Raw genomic sequence first — 26,245 nt, 5'->3', positions numbered from 1 at the left:
GCCTGGATTTGAACCAGGGTGTCTGTAGTGACACCTCAAGCACTGAGATGCAGTGTCTGCTGTGCCACTCGGGAGCCCCAGAATCATGTTCCAGTGCTGTCCCCAACTAAAATACATCTTGGTCAACCAAGAGTCTGTTCTTTCTACCAATCGCCCCATGTGTTTTTATAAAATCTATATGTACTGAACTTGTCTGATGCTTTAAGCACGCTGTTTGATTAAATAAATAAGACACACAAATGATTAGAGGGAGCCGGTCGTCAACATAACCTGACCAGAGGGAGCCGGTCGTCAACATAACCTGACCAGAGGGAGCCGGTCGTCAACATAACCCGACCAGAGGGAGCCCCCCTCTGCTGCTGGACTTCGTAAATTTGTAAATTCTGCTGTTCTGCTCCTGAAATTTTCAGTAATAGACTAATAGACTACAGATAGATAGACTAATAGTATCTCAAAATTATTGTCTGTGAATAATCTACATTCTATCTAAATCTAAATTAAAATCATACAAATCTAAAAGTAACTTTTTTTGTCATTGTCAAGTATCTAAAAAAAATAGCCTACATAAAGCCAACAAATGAAAACATTGCATTCTGCAGGTAGAAAATATCCTGATAAAAATAAATATCCTAGAAATCACATTGCTTGCACATGGCCTGTCTACAACAAACTTGAAACATTGTATCAACTATCAACTGGGTCAGGAAACTTGGATAGCAAGCTTGCAACATTGTATAAAATATTCTAGGGCCTCAGTTTCCTGCTCCAGTGAGTTCTGGACAGACACATCTGTAGGCTATTTGTGCAAAGGATAAGAAGTAATCAGGTATTTTATGACATTTCCACTGGATCAGAGCATTATATTTTTCCCTTTTATGCTGAGTGGTTATTGAACGGGCGAGAACTGGAAATATTTTACAAAAATACTTTGAGGAACTATTGTCATTCGCAATTGATTTTGATTAGACTTTGTTAACTTGCTGTTTGGAGGTGAAGAAAAATGACTTTTAGAAGCTCCACAACTCATTAGTGTTGCAGCGTTAAGACAATGAGAAATACTATCAGACATCCCCAAATGGGCACATTTATAGGCCTACATTTGTGTGCATGCCAGGTAGACGAGTCGTACTGCTATATGTGTAATCAGGTATGACTATTCTTGCGCATTTTAAGACAATTGTTGAATAATTTTTTACATTCAATACAGATGTCAATTGTTGTATAACATCATGGCTATGTTGTTGGCATCACCTTTTACAGTGGATTACCGCTGTGGTGAGCCTTTAATCATCTGTCTGACTTTGTTGTTCACACAGGAGAGATACTTAACTATCGTGGATCCTCTGGGGAGCCTCAACAACCTTGTGATGCTGAAGAGACAGAGAAGAGTCTCTCCAGATCAGAACACCTCAATAAACACCTGCAGAGATCCACAGGGAAGAGAACTCACTGCTGCTCTGACTTTGGGAAGAGATTCACCTCATCAGGCATTAAAATTAATCAGAGAACACACACAGGAGAGAAATCTTATTGCTGTGATCAATGTGGGAAGAGTTATGGTCAATCTTGCCATCTGACTCAACACCAGTGTACACACACAGGAGAGAAATCTTACAGCTGTGTTCAATGTGGGAAAAGTTTTACTACGTCTGGCTCTCTGACTCTACACAAGAGAACACACACATGAGATAAATCTTATAGCTGTGATCAGTGTGACAAGAGATAATTTGATAAAGGATCTCTGTTCAAACATCAGAAACTACATGGAGCTATTTCGTGATATCAATGAAAAACTGTCACAATGTAGAATGTTTTTAACATTGTTGTAGGAGTATTTTAAGGAATTTCACAATGTAGAACCCTAAACGTTTGCCCCATTCAATTGATTTCAACATGATATGGATATTAGCCTTGGGAAAAATCCAGGCTCTGAATTGAAAGAGTACTATTTATGTGATTTAACAAAAAGTGACTAACAAAAAAAGAGTTGTGTTGCACTTACCGTGTTGGTGACCCACTTGAATCAAAATGCAACACTTCAAAATGTAGTTAGCTGTTTTCTACAAATTGTCCTCTAACCAATGATGTACACATTATTCCCAGATTCCGTGTGATTTTGAAGCTGTTAGTTTTAACAGGACATGCAACCGCATCTCCCTCCTATCGATGAGTGATGACAAATAAGTGTTGTGTTCCTTTGTTTAGCGACCCCTACATTTAAATGCACCACTCCAAAATGTAGCTGACTGTCTTCTGCAGGTTGTCCTCTAACCAGTGAGGTGAAATATATCTCCTATTTCAATGCGTTTTGTTTAGTTGTGTTAGTTTCAACAGCACGTACAACCTGATTTCCCCCCTAATTGATATCAGTTCTTTATTGCTACTTGTCAAAACAACAGCGTTTTTGGTTATTGTGCAGTTTATAAGGAGCTTGTTTTAAAAAATACAAACATCTGTGGCAGATGTTTGTGTGTAAATAGCACATGTTATGTTTAGGTTTTAAATTTATCCCAAACTATTTCTGCATATTGGTTATTGATTTGGACACGCTAAAACTGTGTTTTAACATTGGGGCTATCCCACCTAGCAAAATGTAATTGAAAAGCCGTTGAAAATAAGACTGTGCAAACAAATATTTAATATTTCCAATTCATGTAACATTTAGTAGTGATATTTATTTATGCAACCAACTGACAATTTTTTGGTACAATTATATTGACATTGTTTCCCTGCTTTTAGAATATCAGGGTTCATTCTCAGATGTGCCAACCCAAATGTACTAGAGCATGACATTGGGTACTGGGCCCCGATCCAACAACATGCCTATCGAATGAACCCTGAAAAGAGAGAGAAGCTCCGCAGTGAGGTGAAAAGTTACTACGGATATTGCAGGAGTTTCCTTTTGAAGTCAGACTGATTGTCTCAAGGGTGGGCAGTCAAAATGTTTAGTGTTTTGCGTTTAGGCAGTGAGTTGCCATGGATCACAGTTTATTTTGACTGCACGTTTTTCCTGTATTGGACATGAGTTTTGTTTGGGCTCGTTCCAAGAGGACGAGAGTTCTAGAAGCTAGTGAGTTTTAGGAAGATGAGAGTTCTAGAAGCTAGTGAGTTTTAGGAAGACGAGAGTTCTAGAAGCTAGTGAGTTTTAGGAAGACAAGAGTTCTCGAAGCTAGTGAGTTTTAGGAAGACGAGAGTTCTAGAAGCTAGTGAGTTTAAAACAAAAAATGATTCTAGAAACTACTTTTTTCCCCTTGTTGACAGCCACTGCATTGTAGTTGATTATTATGTGAAATGGAAGTTGTTTTCTGTTGGTGGTAAGCATTATCTTACAGTGTTACAGTTTTTGGTTTTTCCATTTATGTTTTGAGGTTGGACTTTAGCACGTCTAGCTCGTTACCACATCGAGCTCGTTAGCGCGTTTAGCTCGTTAACATGTATAGCTTGTTAGCACATAGGGAGCACTGATTGGTGTCACCTCGTTAGTCAGTATGTGTTACACCTGTGCTGGCTTGTTCATCTCATTAGTGGGAAGGTGTATCACCTGAGCTGGTCCAGGTTCTATTTAAGAGTATCTGGCTCTGTGCTCCAGTTGTCTTGATAGATGTGGAGAGTCAACACCTTTAGTTGCTCCACCTTTTTGATTAAAATATGTTTTCATTCCAAGTTGAAGCTTCTTTCTGAAGAGAGCTTATTTTTTAAAATGAATCAATACAAGCAAACAAGATCGGTTCCGGGGATTGGTATGGCAAATACCTTACGATTTGCCTGGACTGAAAATGAGATGGAGCCGTGGAGTAGAGAGACATTTGGAAGGACTATTTTGATGGGATGCCTCAGGATAGAGGTGAAGGAAGTGCTCTGCCTTCAAGGGAACCCGAATGAGAAGGCTTTCGATGTGACGTTTCACAAAGAAGAAAAACACGACGAAGTAATGAAGATGGCAAAGGAAGCGGAGAAAACGGGACCCCTGTGCCATTATGCGGTGACCAGCCTGGCGAAGAACAACTTCAGGGTGGTCACCGTAACCATGTACAATCCGCACGTGAAAGATGAAGAGGTGAGGGCCTTTCTGGGGAGGTACATGGACAATGTCTCCTCAGCGAGGTACCTCAGGGACTCCCTGGGTTTCTGGAACGGGAGAAGAGGGTTCCAGGCGTAACTCAGGGAGTCCCCGAAGAGTGTGGATGGCTACCTCCATCCTCCGGCGATGTTCTCCCTGGGGGCTGACAGGGGAACACTCTACTATGCACGTCAGCCCCCGTTCTGCAGGCGTTGTATGGCCTACGGCCATATCCTGGCCTCGTGCAGCGCCAAGAAATGTCGTTTTTGTGGGTCGGAAGAGCACGAGGCCAAGGAGTGTGACGAGCCCAAGGCTTGCCACGGGTGTGGCTCAAGAGCACACCTGTGGCGTGATTGCCCGGCTCGTCACAGGTCATACGCGTCTGCAGCTGGGGGGGGAGCGGGGGATGGGGGGAGGAAAGAAAGGACGCGTGCGGATTGCATGGATGGCACAGGGGAAAAGACGTCGCAGGAAGAAGATGGGAAGAAGGATGAGGTGGGAAGAAAGAGGCGAGGAGAAGAAAAGAATGGAACAGAAGGAGAGAAGAAAAAGGGGACGGAAGAAGGTGGAGGAGCTGAGAAGAGGGAGAAGGGGACAGTGGTACGAGAAGGAGTGGAAGAGGGAATGGGGACAGTGGTACGAGAAGGAGTGGAAGAGGGAACGGGGACAGTGACGGAGAAGGAGGGAGGAGTGGAGGTGGGAGGGGAGGGGGTGGTAGGGGGGGGAGATGGGGGGAAGGAGTGGGGGGACAGCCTGCCAGGCTTCCTCGAGGTCGAAATGAGGGATTTGGTGGAGGGGTTAGTGGGGATGGGACGTTGTGTCTCCCCGCTACCTCCTTCACCAAAGAAGAAAGGGATAAAGAGGGGGAGCTTGGCAGGAAGTGAGAGGGAGGGGGGTGTGGAGGGGGAGGGGGGGGTTAAGAGAGTGGCGGGGGGGGGGGGGGGGGGGGGGGGAGTGTAATTTGTCCTCCCGGTTTGCCTCAGCCCCTTGCATTTTAGTGGATGACTCCAGTGAGGGGTCGGTGGGTTGTTTGCTAGAGGGATCCCAACTCCTGTTTGGGGAGATGGGGTCCCCTATATGCAGCCCCGAGGCAAACAGGGAGGGGGGGATGGTGGGTGGGGAGGGAGGACCCAACACACTGCCTGGATCATGGGTTGGGATGGAGGACGGGGGGGCGTCAGGAGAGGAGAGGACGTCCCCGCCGGTGGAGATGGACCAGGGGAGCATCGGGTGAGTCTCCTGGTTTTTCTTTGGGTTTTGGGGTTTTTATTTGTTGTAAATATTTAAATGAATAGTTCTGTTTCTTTTTTTAGTCTAAATGTTAGGGGCTTAAGGGATAATGTTAAAAGGAGGGCGGTTTTTTGTTATTTAGAGGGTGTGGGGTTTGATTTCTGTTTTTTACAGGAGGCTCACCTGAGGGATGGTGGGGATGTGTGTAGATTTAAGAGGGAGTGGGATAAGGGGGAATCTTTTTGGGGCATAGGAGGGGTGCACTCAACAGGAGTAGGGATTTTGTGTGGGCATAGAGAGGTTAAAATAGAGAACACTTTTGTAATAATGCAGGGTAGAGTTTTGGGGATAGATGTTAAGTTTAGAGAAGCTAGATATAGGTTAATTGGGGTGTATGGGCCACAGGTGGCGGCAGACAGGAGGGAGATGGTGGACTGTCTGGCGCCCCTGTGTGTTACAAACAGGCACTTGGTGATAGGAGGAGACTTTAATATAGATTTAGGGTTAGGCGGTGATAGCAGTGCAGGTGCCATCTCTGGGCTAATGGCTTGCTATGGTCTGGTTGATGGTGGCCTGCACACTACTCCGGCAATGGTCGGTCCTACATGGCGCAACTCCAGGGGGGTTGCGCGGAGGCTCGACTACATTTTTGTATCCAGGTCTTTGGGTCAGTTGTCTGGGCGGCTGTTGCCTGTTTTCTTCACGGATCACGACGGGGTGTTCCTGCAGGTGGGGTCGCCAGTCTGCCTCTTCGGTAGGGGGTACTGGAAGTTAGATCGGGATATACTGGAGGAGCAGGCTTTCGTTGATGCATTTTTTTGTTTCTTTCGGAGGCTTGACGGCCTCCGGTCCATGTGCGAGGGGGTGTTAGAGTGGTGGGATTTAGTCAAGGGGAGGATAAGGGCTTTTAAAATAGGATATTGTAGAAGGAAAAAAAGGGAGGAAAGGAGGGAGGTGGATCGTATCCAAAGGTTAATTGAACTCGAGTACGAGGCAGGCAACCTCGGCGGGTCGATTGACTGGGAGAGATTCGCAGCCCTAAAGGCGCAGCTCAGGGAGCTGCAGGAGCAGAAGGCTCGAGCTTTCCTGGAGCGTGCGCATAGTGGCTTTCTAGAACATAATGAGACTTGTTCCGCTATGTTCTTTAAGTCGGTTAGGGCCAGACAGAGTAGGAAGGTAATGAAGGGAGTTATGGAAGAAAATGGTAGTATAGTAAGTAAACCAGAGGAAATGGTCAGGGTGACAACTGATCATTTCCAAGGTTTATTTAAGGAAAGGGAAATAGATGTAGAGCAGGGAAACGTGTTTTTAGAACACTTGTCCCGGCGGTTGCCAGAGGACATTAGAGACGTGATGGAGGCCCAGATCTCACTAGAAGAGGTTGAGAGCGCTCTTAGGAGGATGGGAAAAGGGAAGGTGCCTGGGATGGATGGGATGCCGGCTGAGTTTTACCTCAAGTTTTGGGGTATACTTGGACCAGTGGTTCTCGAAGTCTTGAAGGCCATCCTTGAGACGGGGGTCCCGGGGGGATCAATGGCTGTTGGTGTGCTGTCACTTCTTTATAAGAAGGGGGAAGCAACTGACCTTGGCAACTGGCGGCCATTGACCATGCTGTGCGTAGATTACAAGATTCTTGCAAAGGTTTTAGCAGACCGGTTGCGCACAGCCCTTCCCTACGTCGTCCACGAGGATCAGACGTGCGGGGTAGAGGGCCGCTCTATAAGATGGAACCTACAGTTGATCAGGGATTCCATCGCTTGGGTTGAAGATAGAGGGCTGCCTTTAATGGTAGCAGCGCTAGATCAGGCGAAAGCTTTTGATCGCGTGAATAGATCTTTTCTATTCAGGGTGTTAGGTAGATTAGGATTTGGGGAGAAGTTTATAGGATGGATCCGTACTTTATATGTCGGAGCGGGGTGTCGAGTTAGTGTAAATAGTCACTTAGGTGACGTTTTTGACCTCTCGTCTGGGGTCAGGCAGGGATGCCCACTCTCGGCTCTCCTCTTCGTTCTGTACATGGAGCCTCTGGGGGCTGCCATTAGGGCAGACACAGGGGTGGAAGGCTTGTTGATCCCTGGAAGCGGTGGGCTGCGTGTTAAGATGACGCAGTACGCCGACGACACTTCCTTGCTGTTGTGCAAGGACTCGTGCCTGACAAGGTCCCTTGCCATCTTTGGGGATTTCACCCGAGCGTCAGGAGCAGTTCTAAACCATGCAAAGTCTTCCGTCAAGTTTTTCGGAAGTTGGCGCGGTAGAACGGATGTGCCTGGGGGGTTATCTCTCTGTGAAGGGGCCCTGAGGATTCTCGGGGTTCATTTTGAGACCTCCGGCTCAGCGACGCTAAACTGGAACATGCGTATCGCAGTGGTACAGAGGAAGCTAGCAATGTGGAAGGCTAGGTATTTGTCCTTTATGGGCAAAGTCCTGGTCCTAAAGGTGGATGTGTTGCCGTCTCTTTTGTATGTGGCATACATCTATCCATTGCCGGCTTGTCTGAGGAGGCCTCTAGTGAGGCTTGTGTTTCAGTTTATGTGGAGTGGCAGGTGCGAGTGGGTCGCCAGGGCACGCATGATCTGTCCCATCGGGGAGGGAGGTAGGGGGGTACCACATTTCCCCCTCAAGCTGGACGCCATTTTTGTTTCTTTCTTGTTGACGGAGCTTGCTCGTCCGGTTATACACCCGTCCGGTTACCTCCTGCGGGTGTTCTTCTCGTATAAGGCGAGAAGCGTAATGGTGTGGTCTAACGCGGGTCCTCGGGCGGAACAGCTGCCGTGGCATTTTGGCCATGCGGCCAAGTGGCTGCGTGCGCACCCCGAGGTTGAAGTTGCCCGAGTAGGTTTAGACCACAGGCACCTGTACGAGGAGGTCAGGCAGGCAGGGAGTCCTGCGCCTGTAGCGGGCATCTCGTCAGTGGTCTGGGAGGGAGTGCAGGCGCGGGGCCTGGACAACAGGCTCAAGGACCTGAATTGGTTGGGCCTCCATAAGTGCTTGCCGGTACGTGCCATCTTGTACCGGTATAGTTTGGTGCAATCCCCCACCTGTCCAAGATCCTCTTGCGGCAGGGAGGAGACTGTGCGCCATGCCTTTTGGGACTGTGCCTTTGCCGGACTAGTCTGGGCTAGGGCACGGGTAATGCTAGGTGTGGTTAGGAGTGATTTTGTTGTGACATGGGCTAGGCTAGAGAGAGGCGTAGGGAGAGCAAAGGGAACGGATAGGGACAGGTTTCTGCTCTGGCTTCTCATGAGTCTCTTTAAAAAGGGACTGTGGGAAGCCAGGCAGAATTTAGTCAAGACAGGGAGAGATTGGGGGGTGGAAGGGATAGTGAGAAGGGTGGAAGGTGATTTGAGGGGGAAGATGAAGAGGGAGGAGAGGAAGTGGGGGAAGCATGCGGCACGGGAGAGGTGGAAAGGGGGTTTAGGGCTGGGAGTGTTAGAGTGAGTTTGGTAAGGGGATAGATTAGGGAAGGGGAGATAGGGAAAGGGTTAGGTATTGGTTAGGTATGATGGGGAGGGACGATGCTCACCTGAGGTTTGTTTTTGTTTGATGTTTTTGTAAATACAATTAATTAAGAATGAATGAGAATTATGATTTTGTAATAGTATGAATGGTATTGATTGTAATAAATTATTTTAACCACCTTTTTGGTTTAAGATGTTTTCATTTCAGGTTGAAGCTTCTTTCTGAAGAGAGCTTATTTTTTAAAATGAATCAATACAAGCAAACAAGATCGGTTCCGGGGATTGGTATGGCAAATACCTTACGATTTGCCTGGACTGAAAATGAGATGGAGCCGTGGAGTAGAGAGACATTTGGAAGGACTATTTTGATGGGATGCCTCAGGATAGAGGTGAAGGAAGTGCTCTGCCTTCAAGGGAACCCGAATGAGAAGGCTTTCGATGTGACGTTTCACAAAGAAGAAAAACACGACGAAGTAATGAAGATGGCAAAGGAAGCGGAGAAAACGGGACCCCTGTGCCATTATGCGGTGACCAGCCTGGCGAAGAACAACTTCAGGGTGGTCACCGTAACCATGTACAATCCGCACGTGAAAGATGAAGAGGTGAGGGCCTTTCTGGGGAGGTACATGGACAATGTCTCCTCAGCGAGGTACCTCAGGGACTCCCTGGGTTTCTGGAACGGGAGAAGAGGGTTCCAGGCGTTACTCAGGGAGTCCCCGAAGAGTGTGGATGGCTACCTCCATCCTCCGGCGATGTTCTCCCTGGGGGCTGACAGGGGAACACTCTACTATGCACGTCAGCCCCCGTTCTGCAGGCGTTGTATGGCCTACGGCCATATCCTGGCCTCGTGCAGCGCCAAGAAATGTCGTTTTTGTGGGTCGGAAGAGCACGAGGCCAAGGAGTGTGACGAGCCCAAGGCTTGCCACGGGTGTGGCTCAAGAGCACACCTGTGGCGTGATTGCCCGGCTCGTCACAGGTCATACGCGTCTGCAGCTGGGGGGGGAGCGGGGGATGGGGGGAGGAAAGAAAGGACGCGTGCGGATTGCATGGATGGCACAGGGGAAAAGACGTCGCAGGAAGAAGATGGGAAGAAGGATGAGGTGGGAAGAAAGAGGCGAGGAGAAGAAAAGAATGGAACAGAAGGAGAGAAGAAAAAGGGGACGGAAGAAGGTGGAGGAGCTGAGAAGAGGGAGAAGGGGACAGTGGTACGAGAAGGAGTGGAAGAGGGAATGGGGACAGTGGTACGAGAAGGAGTGGAAGAGGGAACGGGGACAGTGACGGAGAAGGAGGGAGGAGTGGAGGTGGGAGGGGAGGGGGTGGTAGGGGGGGGAGATGGGGGGAAGGAGTGGGGGGACAGCCTGCCAGGCTTCCTCGAGGTCGAAATGAGGGATTTGGTGGAGGGGTTAGTGGGGATGGGACGTTGTGTCTCCCTGCTACCTCCTTCACCAAAGAAGAAAGGGATAAAGAGGGGGAGCTTGGCAGGAAGTGAGAGGGAGGGGGGTGTGGAGGGGGAGGGGGGGGTTAAGAGAGTGGCGGGGGGGGGGAGGGGAGTGTAATTTGTCCTCCCGGTTTGCCTCAGCCCCTTGCATTTTAGTGGATGACTCCAGTGAGGGGTCGGTGGGTTGTTTGCTAGAGGGATCCCAACTCCGGTTTGGGGAGATGGGGTCCCCTATATGCAGCCCCGAGGCAAACAGGGAGGGGGGATGGTGGGTGGGGAGGGAGGACCCAACACACTGCCTGGATCATGGGTTGGGATGGAGGACGGGGGGGCGTCAGGAGAGGAGAGGACGTCCCCGCCGGTGGAGATGGACCAGGGGAGCATCGGGTGAGTCTCCTGGTTTTTCTTTGGGTTTTGGGGTTTTTATTTGTTGTAAATAATTAAATGAATAGTTCTGTTTCTTTTTTTAGTCTAAATGTTAGGGGGTTAAGGGATAATGTTAAAAGGAGGGTGTTTTTTTGTTATTTAGAGGGTGTGGGGTTTGATTTCTGTTTTTTTACAGGAGGTTCACCTGAGGGATGGTGGGGATGTGTGTAGATTTAAGAGGGAGTGGGATAAGGGGGAATCTTTTTGGGGCATAGGAGGGGTGCACTCAACAGGAGTAGGGATTTTGTGTGGGCATAGAGAGGTTAAAATAGAGAACACTTTTGTAATAATGCAGGGTAGAGTTTTGGGGATAGATGTTAAGTTTAGAGAAGCTAGATATAGGTTAATTGGGGTGTATGGGCCACAGGTGGCGGCAGACAGGAGGGAGATGGTGGACTGTCTGGCGCCCCTGTGTGTTACAAACAGGCACTTGGTGATAGGAGGAGACTTTAATATAGATTTAGGGGTAGGCGGTGATAGCAGTGCAGGTGCCATCTCTGGGCTAATGGCTTGCCATGGTCTGGTTGATGGTGGCCTGCACACTACTCCGGCAATGGTCGGTCCTACATGGCGCAACTCCAGGGGGGTTGCGCGGAGGCTCGACTACATTTTTGTATCCAGGTCTTTGGGTCAGTTGTCTGGGCGGCTGTTGCCTGTTTTCTTCACGGATCACGACGGGGTGTTCCTGCAGGTGGGGTCGCCAGTCTGCCTCTTCGGTAGGGGGTACTGGAAGTTAGATCGGGATATACTGGAGGAGCAGGCTTTCGTTGATGCATTGTTTTGTTTCTTTCGGAGGCTTGACGGCCTCCGGTCCATGTGCGAGGGGGTGTTAGAGTGGTGGGATTTAGTCAAGGGGAGGATAAGGGATTTTATAATAGGATATTGTAGAAGGAAAAAAAGGGAGGAAAGGAGGGAGGTGGATCGTATCCAAAGGTTAATTGAACTCGAGTACGAGGCAGGCAACCTCGGCGGGTCGATTGACTGGGAGAGATTCGCAGCCCTAAAGGCGCAGCTCAGGGAGCTGCAGGAGCAGAAGGCTCGAGCTTTCCTGGAGCGTGCGCATAGTGGCTTTCTAGAACATAATGAGACTTGTTCCGCTATGTTCTTTAAGTCGGTTAGGGCCAGACAGAGTAGGAAGGTAATGAAGGGAGGTAGGGAAGAAAATGGTAGTATAGTAAGTAAACCAGAGGAAATGGTCAGGGTGACAACTGATCATTTCCAAGGTTTATTTAAGGAAAGGGAAATAGATGTAGAGCAGGGAAACGTGTTTTTAGAACACTTGGCCCGGCGGTTGCCAGAGGACATTAGAGACGTGATGGAGGCCCAGATCTCACTAGAAGAGGTTGAGAGCGCTCTTAGGAGGATGGGAAAAGGGAAGGTGCCTGGGATGGATGGGCTGCCGGCTGAGTTTTACCTCAAGTTTTGGAGTATACTTGGACCAGTGGTTCTCGAAGTCTTGAAGGCCATCCTTGAGACGGGGGTCCCGGGGGGATCAATGGCTGTTGGTGTGCTGTCACTTCTTTATAAGAAGGGGGAAGCAACTGACCTTGGCAACTGGCGGCCATTGACCATGCTGTGCGTAGATTACAAGATTTTTGCAAAGGTTTTAGCAGACCGGTTGCGCACAGCCCTTCCCTACGTCGTCCACAAGGATCAGACGTGCGGGGTAGAGGGCCGCTCTATAAGATGGAACCTACAGTTGATCAGGGATTCCATCGCTTGGGTTGAAGATAGAGGGCTGCCTTTAATGGTAGCAGCGCTAGATCAGGCGAAAGCTTTTGATCGCGTGAATAGATCTTTTCTATTCAGGGTGTTAGGTAGATTAGGATTTGGGGAGAAGTTTATAGGATGGATCCGTACTTTATATGTCGGAGCGGGGTGTCAAGTTAGTGTAAATAGTCACTTAGGTGACGTTTTTGACCTCTCGTCTGGGGTCAGGCAGGGATGCCCACTCTCGGCTCTCCTCTTCGTTCTGTACATGGAGCCTCTGGGGGCTGCCATTAGGGCAGACACAGGGGTGGAAGGCTTGTTGATCCCTGGAAGCGGTGGGCTGCGTGTTAAGATGACGCAGTACGCCGACGACACTTCCTTGCTGTTGTGCAAGGACTCAGTTTATGTGTCGGGGGGCTAGGGTCAGTTTGTTATATCTGGAGTACTTCTCCTGTCCTATTCGGTGTCCTGTGTGAATCTAAGTGTGCGTTCTCTAATTCTCTCCTTCTCTCTTTCTCTCTCTCGGAGGACCTGAGCCCTAGGACCATGCCCCAGGACTACCTGACATGATGACTCCTTGCTGTCCCCAGTCCACCTGGCTGTGCTGCTGCTCCAGTTTCAACTATTCTGCCTTATTATTATTCGACCATGCTGGTCATTTATGAACATTTGAACATCTTGACCATGTTTTGTTATAATCTCCACCCGGCACAGCCAGAAGAGGACTGGCCACCCCACATAGCCTGGTTCCTCTCTAGGTTTCTTCCTAGGTTTTGGCCTTTCTAGGGAGTTTTTCCTAGCCACCGTGCTTCTACACCTTCATTGCTTGCTGTTTGGGGTTTTAGGCTGGGTTTCTGTACAGCACTTTGAGATATCAGCTGATGTACGAAGGGCTATATAAATAAATTTGATTTGATTTTGATTTGATTTGACCAATACACGCAGTCAGTCAGGAAAGCAAAGGCCAGCTTCTTCAGGCAGAAATTTGCATCCTGTATCTCTAACTCCAAAAAGTTCTGGGACTGTGAAGTCCATGGAGAACAAGAGCACCTCCTCCCAGCTGCCCACTGCACTGAGGCTAGGTAACACGGTCACCACCGATAAATCCATGATTATCGAAAACTTCAACAAGCATTTCTCAACGGCTGGCCATGCCTTCCTCCTGGCTACTCCAACCTCGGCCAACAGCCCCCCCCCCCCCCCCCCCCCCGCAGCTACTCGCCCAAGCCTCTCCAGGTTCTAATTTACCCAAATCCAGATAGCAGATGTTCTGAAAGAGCTGCAAAACCTGGACCCGTACAAATCAGCTGGGCTTGACAATCTGCACCCTCTATTTCTGAAACTATCCGCCGCCATTGTCACAACCCCTATTACCAGCCTGTTCAACCTCTCTTTCATATCGTCTGAGATCCCCAAGGATTGGAAAGCTGCCGCAGTCATCCCCCTCTTCAAAGGGGGAGACACCCTGGACCCAAACTGTTACAGACCTATATCCATCCTGCCCTGCCTATCTAAGGTCTTCGAAAGCCAAGTCAACAAACAGGTCACTGACCATCTCGAATCACACCGTACCTTCTCCGCTGTGCAATCTGGTTTCCGAGCCGGTCACGGGTGCACCTCAGCCATGCTCAAGGTACTAAACGATATCATAACCGCCATCGATAAAAGACAGTACTGTGCAGCCGTCTTCATCGACCTTGCCAAGGCTTTCGACTCTGTCAATCACCATATTCTTATCGGCAGACTCAGTAGCCTCGGTTTTTCTGATGACTGCCTTGCCTGGTTCACCAACTACTTTGCAGACAGAGTTGTGTCAAATCGGAGGGCATGCTGTCCGGTCCTCTGGCAGTCTCTATGGGGGTGCCACAGGGTTCAATTCTCGGGCCGACTCTTTTCTCTGTATATATCAATGATGTTGCTCTTGCTGCGAGCGATTCCCTGATCCACCTCTACGCAGATGACACCATTCTGTATACTTCCGGCCCGTCCTTGGACACTGTGCTATCTAACCTCCAAACGAGCTTCAATGCCATACAACACTCCTTCCGTGGCCTCCAACTGCTCTTAAACGCTAGTAAAACCAAATGCATGCTTTTCAACCATTCGCTGCCTGCACCCGCACGCCCGACTAGCATTACCACCCTGGATGGTTCCGACCCAGAATATGTGGACATCTATAAGTACCTAGGTGTCTGGCTAGACTGTAAACTCTCCTTCCAGACTCATTTCAAACATCTCCAATCTAAAATCAAATCTAGAGTCGGCTTTCTATTCCGCAACAAAGCCTCCTTCACTCACGCCGCCAAACTTACCCTAGTAAAACTGACTATCCTACCGATCCTCGACTTTGGCGATGTCATCTACAAAATAGCTTCCAATACTCTACTCAGCAAACTGGATGCAGTTTATCACAGTGCCATCCGTTTTGTTACTAAAGCACCTTATACCACCCACCACTGCCACAGTATGCTCTAGTCGGCTGGCCCTCGCTACATATTCGTCGCCAGGCCCTCTGGCTCCAGGTCATCTACAAATCCATGCTAGGTAAAGCTCCGCCTTATCTCAGTTCACTGGTCACGATGGCAACACCCACCCGTAGCACGCGCTCCAGCAGGTGTATCACACTGATCATCCCTAAAGCCAACTCCTCATTTGGCCGCCTTTCGTTCCAGTTCTCTGCTGCCTGTGACTGGAACGAATTGCAAAAATGGCTGAAGTTGGAGACTTTTATCTCCCTCACCAACTTCAAACATCTGCTATCTGAGCAGCTAACCGATCGCTGCAGCTGTACATAGTCTATCGGTAAATAGCCCACGCAATTTTACCTACCTCATCCCCATACTGTTTATATTTATTTACTTTTCTGCTCTTTTGCACACCAATATCTCTACATGTACATGACCATCTGATCATTTATCACTCCAGTGTTAATCTGCAAAATTGTAATTATTCGCCTACCTACCGCCTTTTGCACACAATGTATATAGACTCTCCTTTTTTTCTCCTGTGTTATTGACTTGTTAATTGTTTACTCCATGTGTAACTCTGTGTTGTCTGTTCACACTGCTATGCTTTATCTTGGCCAGGTCGCAGTTGCAAATGAGAACTTGCTCTCAACTAGCCTACCTGGTTAAATAAAGGTGAAATAAAAATAAAAAATAAATCACAATTACATAATAATGTCTCTAGTCGGCCCAAAGGTTATCTTAAAAGCAGGTGAGGTGGCGATGATGGGACTGGGGGTTGGCTTCCTCTCTCACATCAAAACATATATAATACTTCCTGTATAATATATACTGACCTTGGATCATTAACTCTGGGACTACTGCATCTCTATCTGTATTTCAATATAAAGCATATCTTTAATAGTACTTCCTGTTGTCCTGACCATGTGACCTCTCACCTCTGATCATGCTGTGCCCTCTATGTAGCCAGTTCAGATAGAGGAGGGGTTCACCGACACAGCTGATATAACCTAGAGGATTTAGGGAGAAGGGGAGAGAGGGATGAAGTGAAGGAGAGAGGCTGTTATTGAGAAAATAAGGTTGTTAAAGCGACAGTGTTCAACAGGAATCTGTGTGTGGCCTCACCTGGTGTCCACACCACACTAAGTGGCTCCAGAGTACTTTTATACTGAAAAACATGAACGGACACACGAGTACAAGAAATAAAGCTTAGTTATAGAAATAATGAAGTGTCTTAGTATTCTCCACGGTTGGCCCTCTTGCCTATTCTTTGAAGGTGGAAGGAGCCACAGTTATACATCTGAACCTGCTTACTGCACAACACAATCCATCAATCAGATTGATACATGAGTGTGTAGGTGTGGGTTATAGGGTGTCTAATTGTTCTACATTTTTTCAATATTAGTGATTTAAAATAGCCTGTTTTGTTTTTGCACAGACATCACACCCTTACCTAAACAGCACCCTCACATGAGAAGTAGAAATCAAAGGGAGAAATACTGTGAATTGAATAACTGCAGTTGACATAGCTAAGTAAATGGAACAATACTTTTACTGCAATGTGAATGGCTCTTAAAATAGCTTTTGGTTGTGCATAGTCTGGTGTTGCCAGGGAACAGCACCTTCTTCTTTGAAGAAGTAGGAGGTGAAGATCTCCAGCACACGATTGCCTCTCTTGCTGTGTTGTTGGACCCCATCCTTGAAACATTCTGCAGAGCAGCAGACTTCTCCTGTGGCACACGGAGGCGAGCTGCAGATCCCCTCCTGGTCCTCGTGTCCATCCTCATGAAGTTACGCAGGACACAGGTAGCCTTCACGCACCTGAATTGCTCCAGGAGGCAGTCCCAGATGACCCTGGTCACCCAACTGTGCAGCGCCCTACACGTTAACTGTAGGCAATCGTTTAGAAGGAATCTCCAGTTACAAGGAGGAATATAGTTACAATATAGGAATATGGAAGACAATGTAATTATTAGACTGTTACTGTTAAGGGAATTTTTATCAATGATGACTAATTATGTTTCAATCAGGACTGACTAATCAGAATATCCTTTCACCCTCCTCCATGGCTGTTAGCTAGCTATGTCATGAAATCCAATTGCAACTCCCCTACGGACTCGAAGAGGCGAAGGTCGAGAGCCATGCATCCTCTGAAACACGACTCTGCCAAGCCGCACTGCACTTCTTGACACACTGCTTGTATAATCCGGAGGCCAGACACACCAATGTGTCGGAGGAAACACCATCCAGCTGGCGACCAAAGTCAGCGTGCATGGGCCCGGCCGCCACAAGGAATCGCTAGAGCGCGATGGGACAAGGACATCCCGGCCGGCCAAACCCTCACTTAACTTGGACGACACTGGGCCAATTGTGCGCCGCCCTATGGGACTCCCGATCACAGCTGGTTGTCATACAGCCTGGATTAGAACCAGGGATTGTAGAGACGCCTCTTGCACTGAGCTGCAGTGCCTTAGACTGCTGCCCCACTTGGGAGGCTTAAATATTTATATTCCAGAGTCTGACAACGTTCTAATATTTCTCAATTTCTCTCTTGTTATTTTGGGGACTTGTGTGTGTATTGAATTGTATTGGTAGGTATCTGTAAAATAAGTGTAAGCACCAAAAAACATTTGATGACAAGTCTGATTTATTAGGGACGTTTTTAGGCTGTAGAGACCACTATAATAATAGATATTGTGGACTACAGTATTTAACTAAAATAATATATTGGATGCATGATTAATGCGTTTTGTTGGTGGCCCGCTCTTTACACGTTACAGTTTAGCTTCATCAATTCCTACATTATAAACAACATAATAAAGAGCAGGACTTACAGTTTAAACCTGCATTAGTTAGACAACTGCAGACAGTTTGTGCCCGTTTCCAAGATAGTACTTACGGTTGTTAATTAGATCCTTTGTCGCCTCCTCCTCCTCTTTCGATGTGAGTTATCTTCCCCTGTTCCTCCCCCTCTTCTTTTATTGTAACATCTTCTTAGTCCTCTTTCACTCTGAACACGTCTTCCTCTTCTTTCACTGAAACGTCTTTCTCTTCTTCTTTCACAGTAACAGCCTCACCCTCTACTTGTTTTTGTATTGTAACATCCTTCTCTTCCACCAGAGTTTCTTTCTCCGTCCAGCAGACCTCCTCTTCTTTATCAGGAGGAGAGTAGCTTAGTGAACTCATGGTCGGGATGTTAGCTTGCTAGTTAGCATTAGCGAATAGCCTAGCAATAGGCAAATTTAAGACATCTGCCTGACTAACAACGTAAATATGAAAATAAATGGGGCAACTAGCTATAAAACAGAAGTATGACAAAAAAAGGTATTTTTAAAATGTATTTCATTAAATAATATTATATTGATATGTTGAAATGAAAGCATGTGTTGATTGATTAGTGAAGATTTGTAATGAATGAGAATGTAAACTTTACATCTAACGCTGCATTTAAGGCAATGTCATATTCATTCAGTCAAACAAACGCTCTGCAGCCTAGTTTAACAGTGATCTACGTTCTATGAATGCTGCTGGGAGCAAACTGGAGAATACCTCGAGGAAAACAAAGCTAACTGTGCATCCTCAGGCCCCTGTATATCATAAGACTGCATACAAACCTAACTGCACCCCCAGTCCCTGGAATATCACCAGACTGCATACAAACCTAACTGCATCCCCAGTCCCTGGTATATCATCAGACTGCATACAAACCTAACTGCATCCCCAGTCCCTGGTATATCATCAGACTGCATACAAACCTAACTTCATTCCCAGGCCCTGGTATATCAGACTGCATACAAACCTAACTGCATCCCCAGGCCCTGGTACATCATCAGACTGCATACAAATCTAACTGTGCATCCCCAGGCCCTGGTACATCACCAGAATGCATACAAACCTAACTGTGCATCCCCAGGCCCTGGTACATCACCAGACTTCATACAAACCTAATTGCATCCCCAGTCCCTGGTGTATCATTAGACTGCATACAAACCTAACTGCATCCCCAGTCCCTGGTATATCACCAGACTGCATACAAAGTGGCAATGAAAAATACTGCACACAAGTTATACTTTACCAATCTCATTGCAAATGGTGACGGGAACCCCAGAATGATATTTTCTGTAGTAAATAAATTAGTTCAACCATTTTTCAAATCCCCACATCCACAATAAAGAGCATTTACTTCAATGTCCAATCTACCCCTTGATTCAGACCTGTCTCTCTGCTTCACACTGAGCCTCCCAGCTGCAGCTTCACTGTCCAATCTACCCCTTTATTCAGACCTGCCCCTCTGCTTCTCACTGAGCCTCCCAGCTGCAGTTTCACTGTACAATCTACCCCTTTATTCAGACATGTCCCTCTGCTTCACACTGAGCCTCCCAGCTGCAGTTTCACCACATTCTTATTGACAACCCCAACATCTGTCTCTGAAATGGTCCATAATATGAGGTCAACTACTTGCCCCATGGACCCTGTTCCCACAGGACTCATACAATCATAAATCACAAAACACTTTCTTAATTCAGGCACTGTGAATAATTCCCTTAAAACTGCCTCCATCAAACCAACCTTGAAAAATCTGCATGAACCCTTCTAGTCTGGCTCGATACTACAGAACTACCTCTCTACCAACAATCTACATGAACCCTTCCAGTCTGGCTGTAAACAACTACAGAACTACCCCTCTACCAACAATCTACATGAACCCTTCCAGTCTGGCTGTATACAACTACAGAACTACCTCTCTACCAACAATCTACATGAACCCTTATAGTCTGGCTAGCTACAACTACAGAACTACCTCCCAACTACAGGCGGCTGGTGGAATCTTAAATGGGGAGCCACCGTGCATCTATATCTGCATTGCTGTTTGGGATTTTAGGCTGAGTTTCTGTACATCACTTTGTGACATCGGCTGATGTAAAAAGGGCTTTATAAAGATACATTTGATGACAAGATGTGGAGACCATCATAGTATAGTAGTGGAGCTAGTACAATAACAAGGTGTGGAGACCATCATAGTATAGTAGTGGAGCTAGTACAATAACAAGGTGTGGAGACCATCATAGTATAGTAGTGGAGCTAGTACAATAACAAGGTGTGGAGACCATCATAGTATAGTAGTGTAGCTAGTACAATAACAAGGTGTGGAGACCATCATAGTATAGTAGTGTAGCTAGTACAATAACAAGGTGTGGAGACCATCACAGTATAGTAGTGGTACCAGACCACCATCAATTTCAACTGATTTGAGAAGAAATAGGGAATTATTTCTTAGTGTAAGGGTGCCAATATATTTGGCTGCAGCTGTATCCAATCAAAGTAATTTAGCAATATCCAAATCATATATCAAATCAAATTCAAGGTTGGAGTGAAGAATAGCAAAATTCAATAATCTATATAATAACTTAATAGACTAGTGTCCTGTCCAGGGGAAGTACTTGTACATCAAGCTGCCTCACATTACAGAAACAGCTACAAGCCAAGGCTACTTACTTCCTTATATAATAATTTACATTTAGCAATATCCAAATCATATCATGAACAACAGAGGGTTTATACTTGTATACAATCAATCAAAGCTCATAATGAAAACGAAATACACATTTTAAAATATTTGATTTGATTTTAGACATAATCAAGATGAAAAAACAAAAACAGGCCTATTTTCTTGATCAGATTTTCCTTTAAACAATATGATTTAATGTGACAAACAACACAAATTCTCAGTCAAAAACACAAGTCAGAACACAGTCTCTCTATTCTCTCATGTGATTTCAGGTCCTCTGACTGGGAAAATATCTTTCCACATTGAGAGCAGTGGTATGTCTTCTCTTCCTGTGTATGTATTCTTTCATGCTTATTCAGATGCCTTAACCGGTTAAATCTCTTTCCACAGTGGGAGCAGTGGTAGGTCTTATCCCCTCCTGTGTGTGTCCTCTCATGCCTTGTCAGACCCCCTAACTTGGTAAAACTTTTTCCACACAGGGAGCAGTGGTAGGGCTTATCCCCTCCTGAGTGTGTCCTCTCATGCCTAGTCAGGCCCTCTAACTTGGTAAAATTCTTTCCACACAGGGAGCATTGGTAGGGCTTTTCTAGTGGGTGTATCCTCTCATGCTGTTTCAGGTTCACTAAACCCATAAAATTGTTTCCACACTGGGAACATTGATAAGGCTTCTCTTCTGTATGTATTCCTCCATGCAATTTCATGGACTTTAACTGGGTAAATCTCTTTCCACATATGGTGCATTGGTAAGCCTTTGTTCCTGTGTGTGTCCTCTCATGCTGTTTCAAGCTCACTAAACCCCTAAAACTCTTTCCACACTGGGAACAGTGATAAGGCTTCTCTCCTGTGTGTGTCCTCTTGTGCCGATTTAGGTTCCCTAACTGGGTAAAATTCTTTCCACAGTGGGAACATTGAAAAGGATTTTCTCCCGTGTGTATTCTCTTGTGTGATTTCAGACTCCCTAACCAGGTAAAAGTCATTCCACATTTGGAGCAGTGGTAAGGCTTCTCTCCAGAGTGGATTCTCTTATGTATTAATAGGTAACCTAATTCGCTAAAACTCTTTCCACACTGGGAGCATTGGAAAGGTTTTTCTCCTGTGTGTGTCCTCTCATGCCTATGCAGGTTCCCTAACTTGGTAAAACTCTTTCCACAGTGGGAGCAGTGATGTCCTCCTTTTGCTTTGGGCGTCTCTGGGTCTGATTTCCCTGAAGGACTCTTTCCATTGTCAGAGGGAGAGTCTGGTTTCTCTCCTGTCAAAGACAAACAGATTATCTAGTTACTTAGTTGTCTACTGTGCTGTACTGTGTGGCCAAACTTGTGAAACATATACAGTGGGGCAAAAAAGTACAAATTGTGCAAGTTCTCATACTTAAAAAGATGAGGCATGTAATTTTCATCATATGTACACTTCAACTATGACAGACAAAATGAGAAAAAATCCAGAAAATCACATTGTAGGATTTTTAATGAATTGTTTTGCAAATGATGGTGTAAAATAAGTATTTGGTCACCTACAAACAAGCAAGATTTCTGGCTCTCACAGACCTGTAACAACTTCTTTAAGAGGCTCCTCTGTCCTCCACTCGTTACCTGTATTAATGGCACCTGTTTGAACTTGTTATCAGTATAAAAGACACCTGTCCACAACCTCAAACAGTCACACTCCAAACTCCACAATGGCCAAGACCAAAGAGCTGTCAAAGGACACCAGAAACAAAATTGTAGACCTGCACCAGGCTGGGAAGACTGAATCTGCAATAGGTAAGCAGCTTGGTTTGAAGAAATCAACTGTGGGAGCAATTATTAGGAAATGGAAGACATACAGGACCACTGATAATCTCCCTTGAACTGGGGCTCCACGCAAGATCTCACCCCGTGGGGTCAAAATGATCACAAGAACGGTGAGCAAAAATTCCAGAACCACTTGGGGGGACCTAATGAATTACCTGTAGAGAGCTGGGACCAAAGTAACAAAGCCTACCATCAGTAACACACTACGCCGCCAGGGACTCAAATCCTGCAGTGCCAGACGTGTCCCCCTGCTTAAGCCAGTACATGTCCAGGCCCATCTGAAGTTTGCTAGAGAGCATTTGGCTGATCCAGAATAAGATTGGGAGAATGTTATATGGTCAGATGAAACCAAAATATAACTTTTTGGTAAAACCTCAACTCGTCGTGTTTGGAGGACAAAGAATGCTGAGTTGCATCCAAAGAACACCATACCTACTGTGAAGCATGGGGGTGGAAACATCATGCTTTGGGGCTGTTTTTCTGCAAACGGACCAGGACGACTGATCCGTGTAAAGGAAAGAATGAATGGGGCCATGTATCGTGAGATTTTGAGTGAAAACCTCCTTCCATCAGCAAGGGCATTGAAGATGAAACGTGGCTGGGTCTTTCAGCATGACAATGATCCCAAACACACCGCCCGGGCAACGAAGGAGTGGCTTCGTAAGAAGCATTTCAAGGTCCTGGAGTGGCCTAGCCAGTCTCCAGATCTCAACCCCATAGAAAATCTTTGGAGGGAGTTGAAAGTCCGTGTTGCCCAGCAACAGCCCCAAAACATCACTGCTCTAGAGGAGATCTGCATGGAGGAATGGGCCAAAATACCAGCAACAGTGTGTGAAAACCTTGTCAAATGTTTTCTGTAAGTCTTCACCTCTGTCATTGCCAACAAAGGGTATATAACAAAGTATTGAGATAAACTTTTGTTATTGACCAAATACTTATTTTTCCACCATAATTTGCAAATAAATTCATTAAAAATCCTACAATGTGATTTTCTGGATTTTTTTTCTTTCATTTTGTCTGTCATAGTTGAAGTGTACCTATGATGAAAATTACAGGCCTCATCTTTTTATGTGGGAGAACTTGCACAATTGGTGGCTGACTAAATACTTTTTCCCCCCACTGTACATCTATGATTAGTTCAGATTTGGTTTTGTTTGGGGGAGTTTATTAAAATAATAGCCAGCGTGAAAAACAGTGGTCACCAAGGCATTCCTAGTCAATCATCAAACATTTCCGTAAAAACCCAATGTGTTTTCCGTTTGCTCCAGCAGTATTCTTAAAGTGTATGTGAATTTAGCAAATATTTTGTGAAATTTTAGTGAATTTAAAATATATATATTTTAAAATATTAGTTTGATGAGCCCGGCCTACAAGACCCAGTTTCATCTCATGAGGCTGAAAGCCCAGAGACTTGCACTTTGCCTGGGTGTGCGGTTTTGTCTGGGGGCGCTAAAATGAACATTCGATATACAATATTTTCCTTGTCCCAAAAAACGACACCGATAACCGATATTTACAATTTTAGCGGCCTCTAAGGCATTCTAGTACAGTTAAATAGTTAACACACACACTGATGCAGCGGTCTAGGCAACTGCACCTCAGTGCAAGAGGCGTCACTACAGTCCCTGGTTCGAATCCAGGCTGCATCCAGGCTGTATGATTGGGAGTCCCACAGTAGTGGTCTGTTATTGGTGTAGAGAGGACGACAAAGGAGAGGGATCCCACATGTGGATAGGAAGATACAAATTATCATTATTACTGGAAAATATTCATTTAAAATCCAGGAATTTTAAAACTTTAGCTCTCTAGGTCAAGCCAGTAGGTTACAGTAGGTTGTATCTCTCTAGGACATGCCAGTAGGTTACAGTAGGTTGTAACTCTCTAGGTCAAGCCAGTAGGTTACAGTAGGTTGTAACTCTCTAGGTCAAGCCAGTAGGTTACAGTAGGTTGTATCTCTCTAGGACATGCCAGTAGGTTACAGTAGGTTGTAACTCTCTAGGTCAAGCCAGTAGGTTACAGTAGGTTGTAACTCTCTAGGTCAAGCCAGTAGGTTACAGTAGGTTGTATCTCTCTAGGACATGCCAGTAGGTTACAGTAGGTTGTAACTCTCTAGGTCAAGCCAGTAGGTTACAGTAGGTTGTATCTCTCTAGGTCATGCCAGTAGGACACAGTAGGCTTTATCCAAGTGTAAACAATTATCAACCCAATGTGGAAAGTGTCGGATCTGGTCAACAACAAAATGAATGGCTTATTTGCTACGTGAGGTTTACTTGATCCAACAGAAGTTTTGTAATGCTTAAGTTGTTACGTAACATTTTTTTTACCTTTATTTTACTAGGCAAATCAGTCAAGAGCAAATTCTTATTTTCAATGACGGTTTAGGAACAGTGGGTTACCTGCCTTGTTCAGGGGCAGAACGACAGATTTTTTCCTTGTCAGCTCGGGGATTCGATCTTGCAACCTTTCTGTTACTGGCCCAATGGTCGAATCACTAGGCTATCTGCCACCCCACAACTCTGATAAAAACATTATAGGAGTTGCCTCCAGATCACTATGCATATTCATGCTAGTAGCTTAGCATCTCTCTCCATTGAATACAGGTGGTTGAAGTACAATAAGAACATGTATCCACCAATCCAAAGAAAGGATAGGTGGGAGCTAGACAACCCGCTTGGCCACTTTGTGGACAACGACTCCCCTTGTTAGGGCAGAGAGACATCTTGTCAGTATATCCACAATCTTTGGTGTAGCCAACCCAACTCTCGAATGGCACTATTGGGGGGCTCGGTGTGTAGTAAATCATCACAACATGAAAATCCCAACAAGCCGTGCCCCCCAGTCTGCGGTCAGCAGATAGACCCTTCTCAAATATATATGTTAAGTCACTTTTTGGAAACGGAACAGAGAAAACAAGGGGTAGCTTGCTCTCTACGTCGTCTGATTCTAGACTTCATACTAGGGCCCTCCGTTGAAGACGGGCCAACTCCGAATATCCAAAGTTAAAAACAAATTTAAGGCGGTACTTACTGGTGTTAATCAGTTCTCCTACCTCCTCCTCTTCATCTCTCAATGTGACAGTAATCTCCCCTTCCATCTTCACTTCAAAAACTACATCCTCTTTCTCTTCCTCCTCCTCTTTCACTCTGAACGTGTCTTTCTCTTCTTTCACAGTAACGTCTTTCTCTTCTTCTTTCACAGTAACAGCCTCAACCTCTACTTCTTTTTTAACTGTGACATCCTCCTCTTCCTTCTCCTCTTTCACAACAATGTTCAGCCCCAGAGCTTCTTTCTCCATCCAGCAGACCTCCTCTTCTTTAACAGGCGGGGAGTAGTTTAGGGAGCTCATGTTCGGGGATGTTAGCTAGCTAGCATTATCGGCTAGTGCTAACTTAACCAGCCAGCTACTATAGCTGACTAATAAAAAATAACGTAATATGAAATTAAATAGGTTAACAAATAGATACGACAGAAGTGTGTCTAAAACACAGTATCCAATATACACCGAAAGCGTATAAATAGCTTGAATCTTTCGGCTATGTTGGCTTGCAAGCTACCAAGGTGGTTGACGAGCTGTTTCTGAAGAACCGTCCACTAGATTATACATCAAGCTGGCAGCGTCGCCAGAAAGACGCACATCGCCGCCTGGTGACTGGAGGGGAAACGCAGTTGAGGAACATATTTTATTTTCAGACAAAGATTATTTTTAAATCGATTTAATTAAATAATACTATTATTTTGAGACATACAAAGAATGGAATGTGTTGATTGATTTGTGTGAATAAAAAATGTTTACCAGAGCTCATTTAAGGCAGTTTTATTAAGTCAAACAACATCTAAATGAGTAGCCAGCTACTGTAGGTCTGTACTGCTCCTACAAGAAGTAACAATATATCATGTAGATGTATATAATGAACAGACTAGGTCTATATTGCTCCTACGTGGTGTAACAATACATCATGTAGATGTATATAATGAACAGACTAGGTCTATACTGCTCCTACATGGTGTAACAATACATCATGTAGATGTATATAATGAACAGACTAGGTCAATACTGCTCCTACATGGTGTAACAATACATCATGTAGATGTATATAATGAACAGACTAGGTCTATATTGCTCCAACATGGTGTAACAATACATAATATAGATGTATAT

General features: G+C 45.8%; 2 protein-coding genes across 4 annotated transcripts in view; both read right to left on the bottom strand.

The window, feature by feature from the left end:
* Positions 1-26,245, bottom strand: part of LOC110487368 (gastrula zinc finger protein XlCGF57.1-like) — a 98,996-nt gene that overhangs the window by 19,409 nt on the left and 53,342 nt on the right. The gene's annotated exons all lie outside the window — the stretch shown is intronic.
* LOC110487369 (zinc finger protein OZF) lies at positions 20,390-25,723 on the bottom strand. Of its 2 annotated transcripts, none has more exons than XM_036942396.1 (2): positions 25,136-25,723; positions 20,390-21,545 (listed from the first exon to the last, which is right to left on the bottom strand). In XM_036942396.1, the coding sequence occupies exons 1-2, from the start codon at positions 25,430-25,432 to the stop codon at positions 21,423-21,425; spliced, it is 420 nt and encodes a 139-aa protein (XP_036798291.1). In that variant the 5' UTR covers positions 25,433-25,723; the 3' UTR covers positions 20,390-21,422. The 2 variants fall into 2 exon arrangements, with proteins under 2 accessions (XP_036798291.1, XP_021414970.2); XM_021559295.2 differs by having other exon boundaries at positions 25,114-25,715.

The sequence above is a fragment of the Oncorhynchus mykiss genome, chromosome 13 (genome assembly GCF_013265735.2).
Source record: "Oncorhynchus mykiss isolate Arlee chromosome 13, USDA_OmykA_1.1, whole genome shotgun sequence".
Taxonomy (NCBI): Eukaryota; Metazoa; Chordata; class Actinopteri; order Salmoniformes; family Salmonidae; genus Oncorhynchus; species Oncorhynchus mykiss.
Note: the sequence above shows the minus strand (reverse complement) of the source record. Positions and strands in the feature narration are given on the sequence as shown.

Coding starts and splice junctions, on each gene's coding strand:
- LOC110487369 (XM_021559295.2), bottom strand. CDS start 25,432: ATGAGCTCCCTAAACTACTCCCCGCCTGTTAAAGAAGAGGAGGTCTGC. Junction 21,546..25,113: donor AGGAGAACTGATTAACACCA/GTAAGTACCGCC, acceptor TGTCTTTGACAG/GAGAGAAACCAGACTCTCCC.